At 35.6% G+C, this 8,007-nt stretch overlaps 1 protein-coding gene across 3 annotated transcripts in view; it reads right to left on the bottom strand.

Annotated features, from left to right (window-relative positions):
* Positions 1–8,007, bottom strand: part of UBR5 (ubiquitin protein ligase E3 component n-recognin 5) — a 153,338-nt gene that overhangs the window by 99,890 nt on the left and 45,441 nt on the right. For all 3 annotated transcript variants that reach the window (XM_023517422.1, XM_023517434.1, XM_023517425.1), the window contains exons 2-5: positions 3,984–4,028; positions 3,492–3,573; positions 2,946–3,022; positions 2,012–2,131 (exon numbers count right to left, since the gene is read on the bottom strand). In XM_023517422.1, coding sequence (XP_023373190.1) covers positions 2,012–2,131; positions 2,946–3,022; positions 3,492–3,573; positions 3,984–4,028 — 324 coding nt within the window. The remainder of the gene's footprint in view (positions 1–2,011; positions 2,132–2,945; positions 3,023–3,491; positions 3,574–3,983; positions 4,029–8,007) is intronic.

Below are 8,007 nucleotides of genomic sequence, written 5' to 3'. Positions count from 1 at the left end.
AGGAGGGACTGGATTTGGCCCCAGAGACTATACTTTACTGATCCTTAAACTAAACAAAAAAATTTATCTTTTTTTTTTTTCTCCAGACAGAGTCTCACTCTTGTCACCCTCAGTAGAATGCCGTGGAGTCACAGCTGACAGCAACCTCAAACTCTTGGGATCAAGCAATCCTCTTGCCTCAGCCTCCCAAATTGCTGGAACTACAGGCATGCACCACAACACTCAACTAATTTTCTATTTTTTTTAGAGATGGGTTTTCACTCTTGCTCAGGCTGTTCTCCAACTCCTGAGCTCAAGCAATCCACCTGTCTCAGCCTCTCAGAGAGCTGAGATTATAGGCATCAGCCACTGTACCCAGACAGAAATTTATCTTTTAAGGGAACATATTATTTAATATAACTATATGACAAATAATAGTTATTCTCTCTTAAATGAATACAAATTTTTCTAGGTTTATCAAAGGAAATGAAATTTCATTTTTTATTACATCTTAGTTTCAGATTCTTTTATGATATACTGTGTAACTAAGATTATTAAAAGAAGATATATATACTTCACTGAGACCATAGGTATTATTTCCTACTAATAAGCTAGAGGATGCCCCCAAGTAAATGACCTTCCTCCCACTCCAAAATACATTTAGTTCAGCATGAAAACATAAAAGCAAAAAATTAAACATTTAAGGATCCCAATTTTTAAATCTAACTTTGCCTACAAATTCAGTGTCAAAATATAAAAAGCTCCTCCTCCTCCCCTTATGTTTCAAATCAATTTATATTGCTTCTAGTTGTTGTACTTCTCTCTGATTAGCTTCTGAATACACATGCTGACTGATTGAAGTGATATTATCTAATCATTAACTGGGTATTTTCAGAAAATCTGGCCCTTCAAGAATCAAGGTATTAAAATGAATGAAAGCATCTAGTTTGGAATTTGTATATAGTTTGGTTTAACAGTATATAAACTTTAAATAAATTGGTAAAGGAGCTGGTATCTACTTTAAAAGATACATTTTACAAACATATTCCAAAAGTACAAACAATTTTATGGAAGACTATAAAAGGTTTAATTACATAATTTACAACTAGCTCATTAGATTAATTCAGAAAGAACTAGTAGCTCTGCAGGGTGGTGCCTGTGGCTCAGTGAGTAGGGTGCCAGTCCCATATGCCAAGGGTGGCGGGTTCAAACCCCGCCCTGGCCAAACTGCAACGAAAAATACTCAGGCATTGTGGCAGGCACTTTTAGTCCCAGCTACTCGGGAGGCTGAGGCAAGAGAATCGCCTAAGCCCAAGAGCTGGAGGTTGCTGTGAGCTATGATGCTACGGCACCTCTACCGAGGGCAATAAAGTGAGACTCTGTGTCTTTGAAAAAAAAAAAAAAAAGAACTAGCAGCTCTGGATACCAGAAAGCAATAGATATTTGTAATACAAGATTAAGTCACAAGAAATGACCAAAGATAAAATCATTTAAAATTCTAAATGACATAAGTAACATTATAAACACATGCAAACATTATATACTTTTTTTTTTTTTTGAGACAGAGACTATGTCACTCTAGGTAGAGTGCTATGGCATCATAGCTCACTCACAGCAACCTCAAACTCTTGGGCTTAAGCAATTCTCTTGCCTCGGCTTCCCAAGTAGCTGGGACTACGGGTGCCTTCCATGACGCCAGGCTATTTCTTTGTTGTAGTTGTCATGGTTGTTTAGCAGGGCCAGGCCAGGTTTGAACCCACCAGCCCCAGTGTATGTAGCCAGTGCCCTAACCACTGAGAAGCCTTATATACATTTTTTTCAAGGTCATGAAGCTAAGTTCATTGTAATTAGCCAAGTGGGTTATTTTTATCATGGTGGTTCATCATGAGCCGTATGGGCTCCTGCCCTGAGTTCAGGAGAGTTTTCTTTACTCCATCACTAGATGTTATTAAAGATGATTCCCACTCAGAGCTAGAACACTCACAAGACAATGGCAAGTATTAGCTGATGCCTTCAATGGACCACAACTTACCCCAGTGTATTTCCTGCCAGCCTACCCAGAGTCTCAGAACCTGAGAGAAACCATGGGGAGTCACTTGTTCTACCAGGCCTCGATGTCCTCCCTGCCCCCGAGTTGCTGTTCAACTTTGACCTAGGGAAAAATAAAAAGATAAAATAATCATAGAATAGTCCCATACTGCTTAGTAACAAAATTAAAATTCCAGGACTCACTGTTCTGGGACTTACTTTGGTAAAATACCAGCCTAAGGATTCCCTGATTATTACTAATGAACTTTATATTTCACATCAAAGAGCAAACATAACATCTTGTAGCCTAACATTAGTTTAGATCCTAAAACATCCTTTCTGGAGCGGAAGTCCCCCAAAGTTAATAACAATTTAGCATTCTTTCCGGTTGAAACTGTTTCCATGTTTTAAATGCAAATGAATGTTAAATAGTAAATTATACTTTAGATTTTTTTATATTAATCATGCTTTCCTTAGAAGCAGCCAACTGAAACTCATACATTATCTAGTATCCTTTTTCATAAACATGCTGTAATTTTTAAAGACCAAAATTTTTAAAACCCTAGTTATTTTCAAATTGTGTTATTTAATCTAGGAATATGAAAGAAAGAAAACACAACTACAAAATCATTTTAATCAGAGTAAACCTGACATGGGACCTACCAACCATGTAATATCATTCTTCTGGCAACCCATTCCTGTTAAGTGGAAATTGGCTCCTCTGCTGCTTTTAATGTTAATATTTTGGCTATAAATCACTGTTTGCATAAAAATCAGAATCAAACTACAAAGCAATCATTTCAATCTATTTTAAGTGCCTGATTTTCTACAATGCTTTTCTTTGTGAGTTACCCAAAACAAAATGTGGGTTTATATACAATAACAACCTCTAAGAGCTAAATACATGGTAAATAAAAGGGATATAATTAATATCTTACCCATCATTATTATCAGGTTTACCCAATTCCAATCTGTCTGGCTGTACCGAAAAACCAATCCTGCAAACTCTACCATCCTAAAAGCAAAGAAAATAGAAGAAACTCTCAAACTAAAAATGTATACAAAAATTTGACTTTATTCAACAAAGAGATTCTGTGCCAATGACTGTCAATTGAAAAAAGAGCAAGAAAGCTCCCTTCCAGAATATACTCACACTTGAGCTGAGGAAATCTGACATACATACATACATACATACATACATTATCAAGAAGCCGGCAGAAAGTAATTTAAAACATCTCAATCTGACACAACTTAGAGTAAGAAATGATTGAATATCAGGAACGTTCCCACTCTGTTAGTAACAAGTTTCAAACTCTAGTAAATCACTTAAGCTTTCTCTGAGCCACAGAATTTATAAAATAATTAAAGAAAATGGGCAATCTTTGAAATTGCTCTTTCAAGTGGTTAAAAAGGAAGAAATATGATGTACAATTATATTCTAACAGCTGATTTTCCATTTCTCTACCTTAGACTAAGTAAGTTACCTCAAGAAGAAAAGCAGCATGATTTGGTCCCACCACACATTGTTTAATAGTAGCCTGTTCCAATACATTCAAAGGGGGGTGGCTAGAGGATAAAAAAGAAAAAATGTATGTAAATGAAATTATTTTTTAAATGGTGAATACATCCTAGAGTCTTTTCTTAAATCCAATTAAAGTAACAGCAAAACCTGTTTTAAAAAAAAAAAAAAACTAGTATTTACATATTTTAAAATTATTTTAAAATAATAGTTGAAGAGTTAGAAATATGCCACCTCTATAATCATTATAGTTCCTTGGTAAGCCAGATTTTTAAAAAATATGAATGTAAGCTGTAATTCAAATAAACTCAACTCATAAAAAGTTAATGGTTATATTAAAAGATTCTTAATAATCATATTAACATTAGTCATGTTAGGTTACTGCCTAACTTGGAGTTCTTTTTCCTAATAGAAACCATTCTTTGTCAGAAAATTTTAAAGATCTTACAATTCATACCTGTTTAAATTATATTTGTTCAATTTCTCTGAAACTTCCCGTAACCTTTAAAAACAAAACAAAACATAAATAAACTCCATGTACATATCCTTTGTAAACAAAACAGTTCTGACAGGTATTTGGATCATTATTTTGGGGATTTCCAATATTAATACACAAAACTATTACTATGAGAAAACATTTTTTTCTTTCACTTTTTCCTCAAAAAGATCATAAGCAGACTCTGCAATTCCCTTCCCTCACCACCCCATTAGCAAGCTCAATAACAATAATCATCACCGTATTAATCCCATCTTTAAAACAATGAAAAAACAGAACCAATGCCCAACTGAAAGCTCATTTTCAAAACTGTGCTATGCATGTCAGAAGAGATTCTTCAGTGTACATGGATATCATGAAATGAAAATACTTGGGAAGCATAGATCTATTAAGAATTTAAAACAATGGGATAGAAAAAGCCAGAAAAACCTAACTGATTTAAGGGACTGACTCGAGTCCTTCAGGGGTCTTTTAACACAAAACTGAACAAATTAGAGCATCAATGCCCTTATCTATAAAGCAAGTGTAACACCTTCCATTTCAAAGAAGAGTTCAAAAGAATGTTGAAAATGCTTAGAAAAATGTTAAAGAGCTACCCAACAAAGAGACATTAACTTGTATTTTCTATTATGATTTTGCTGTTTCCCTCATGGGTACAGTCTTGAATTAGTATAAAATACTATAATAAATAGCTAAATTAAACTAGGCATTTTGTCAACTGAAGGGAATCGCATTAAAATGTAGGGGTAGCGCCTGTGGCTCAGTGAGTAGGGCGCTGGCCCCATATACCAAGGGTGGCGGGTTCAAACCTGGCCCCAGCCAAACTGCAAAAAAAATAACCAAGTGTTGTGGCAGGCACCTGTAGTCCCAGCTACTCAGGTGGTCGAGGCAAGAGAATCACCTAAGCCAGGCGTCCTCAAACTGTGGCCCGCCTAGGACATTTACCCAGCCCGTTGGGTGTTTTTCCCATCACTGCCTGTCCTGCTTAGCAGTCCAGCCCTCCAACGGTCTAAGGGACAGTGTACTGGCCTCCTGTTTAAAAAATCTGAGGACCCCTGGTAAACCCAAGAGCTGGAGGTTGCTGCGAGCTGTGACACCACAGCACTCTACCAAGGGTGACAAAGTAAGACTCTTGTGTCGTTAAAAAAAAAAAGTGAAGACGTAAACCAAATGTAGAGATTCCCTACCAAAAAAAAAATAATAATAATTAGATGGGCGTGATGCTGCATACTTGTACTCCTAGCTAAGGCTGAGGCAGGAGTTGCACTGAACTAAGATCATGTCACTGCACTCCAGCCTGGACAACAGAACAAGACCCTATCTCTTAAAAAATGAGAGACAGACTGATTTCAATTCTATTAAGTTATCAAAACAACTATCTTATCTTTTAAAGCTTCTCTCAGAAATATTAATATTTCTCTTAAAAGCAAACTGAGAATTTTAGAAAGCAATGGGAAAAAAGTAAAACACAACAGGAAGCTGAGGCAGGAATCCTGCTTGAGCCCAGGAGTTTGAGAGTGAAGCGAAATATGATTATGCCACTACACTATAGCCCAAGCAATAAAGTGAGATTCTGTCTCAAAAAAAAAAGAATGAAATCAAATTTCAATCATTTGTACTAACAGATGAAAGTGTTATACTCCAAAATATAAATCATAAAATAAAGCCAGCTTAAGATTTAAAGGCTGCAACAAATCATATAATCTATGGGCAAATAACCTAAAGTTAAAGTATTTCAATAAAAGATTCTGTGCAAGAGCCAGCTGTCCTTTAACTTGTCCTATGAATTCTATCTTCTGTTCACTACTGAAGAGCATCCTTCAAACACGCACATTAACTATCTAATACCAAATTGCTTTCAGCAGCTAAAATAATTTTCGAATGATGCCATATTTTATTTTCTCCCAAGAAGTAGTCACTGATGACTTTATTCTCATTCCTCAAGAAACAGCAATTGATCATGTATGATTTGTCCCCCAATATAACACATTTTCATTTCTGTAGTTCAGTTTTATATTTATTTCATTAATAAAATATGTTTTTACTGGTCTCAAAAAGTTAAGCTTTTTTACCAAATTCTAGTGTGCCCATTTACAAGGCACATTTCTGTGTTCCAAGACAAGATAAAACACTGTGTGAGAGTAATGCATTGTGGGACTCATGAGCTGAGACACTGACTAGAAAAATGAAAAAATAAACTGGGGGGGACTCCACTATGGAAAATAACAGCACCCTTTAGAAGACTGTGAAAAGAAGCAAGAACTCTTGTTTCCTTGGCCTATGAGTAATTTACAAAAAATTTTCACCAGACTAGAGCCAGTGTGTGAGAAAGAACTAAGAAAGGTTTTACTTCCCCAAAACCACAGTAGTGACACTTTCAGAAGATATTTATTCCCTGGCATAGAACTAAACCCATTCATTTCCATTCCTTTGTTATATGCCTAAAACTGTCCCTAGAGCTTTCACAAAGCACAGTATGGAGGGGGAACTAAATTTGTCAGACTTTTTTTCAAACCTGTACAATAATTAAGATTCAGAATTAAATGCTGCTTCCTTGGCTTCAAATTATCATTCCATGTAGTTATTTTAAAACTAAAATAAGTACTGAGCATACTGAAATCCTAGAATTACACTTAATAACCCAAGAACTCAAAAGCAAACTTCAGGTACCAGGGAGAGAGAAAAGGGGAATGGTTACTGCTATCAATTAAATTTGCTAATCTTATGGGCGGCGCCTGTGGCTCAGTGAGTAGGGCACCAGCCCCATATACCGAGGGTGGTGGGTTCAAACCTAGCCTCAGCCAAACTGCAACAAAAAAAATAGCCAGGTGTTGTGGCAGGTGCCTGTATTCCCAGCTACTCGGGAGGCTGAGGCAAGAAGATCACCTAAGCCCAAGAGCTGGACATTGCTGAGAGCTATGACGCCACAGCACTCTACTGAGGGTGACAAAGTGACTCTGTCTCTAAAAAATAAAATAAAATAAATAAATTTGCTAATCTTAGAAAACATGGTAATACTCCTACCCACATCTGAAATGCACACCAATCTAGACTGGAAATAATACCCACTAAATAGCAACCAAGCTGGGGGTCACTCCCAGCTCATCTACTACTAACTAGACTCACCTAAGTCCACTATATTTCAGGTTCTTATATATATGAGAAAGGACTATTAGTCACCTTTGGGTTCTTTTCAGTCCTGAAATTCTTATGAATGTATGAAAAGCAAATATATCAATGGAAGATATATATGTAATGCTTACATAGAAATAGCACTTACTGTCATATTCAATTTTATCTTATCTGAAACTTTCATATACAAGTGGATTTTATATGGACACTTTACAGTGTTTCCTTAAAATATCAGATTTTGTAATTCTTAAAAATTCAATCCCTAATTTTATATAAAATGTATCATTCTTTCAAATCTCAAGACAGTTTCTCATGATTAAACTGACCCTACATATTAATTTACATGAATTACATGAAGATAACAGTGGCAAATAAACCTTCACAGAAAAAAAAGTAAGCTGCAGAAGTGGTTTCTTTCACATTACAGCGTACTCAACAGATATGCAAAACACAGAATCACTACGGGCCAATGATCACATTCATTTACATTTAGTAAGTTACTCTGTATTCGTCTACTATAAAGGATCATCATACAATGCTTACTAAAAGTTATTCTCTATTATTTTTTCTCACAGAAATATTTGATGTTTTCCCTTTTTTAAAATAAAAGGTAAACCACACTAGAGCTCACCAATTCTATTTCAGAATTAATCATTACATGTGGTTACGATGAAAAACAATTTTAAGAGCCTAACATTACAAAAATAACCTCATAACTCAGCATTTAATCTCATTCAAGGACAGACAGGTAAGCCTTTGTGAACTGGCTATAACACACAATAGATAAGTTAGCAAAAAGCTTCTGACTTTTACTGCTCCTACACTGCTAACCCTATTTTTATTCTATATTCTG

This window comes from Otolemur garnettii, unplaced genomic scaffold (assembly GCF_000181295.1).
Source record: "Otolemur garnettii isolate 467f Iridium unplaced genomic scaffold, OtoGar3 scaffold00004, whole genome shotgun sequence".
Taxonomy (NCBI): Eukaryota; Metazoa; Chordata; class Mammalia; order Primates; family Galagidae; genus Otolemur; species Otolemur garnettii.
This window is presented reverse-complemented; position numbering and strand designations above follow the sequence as displayed.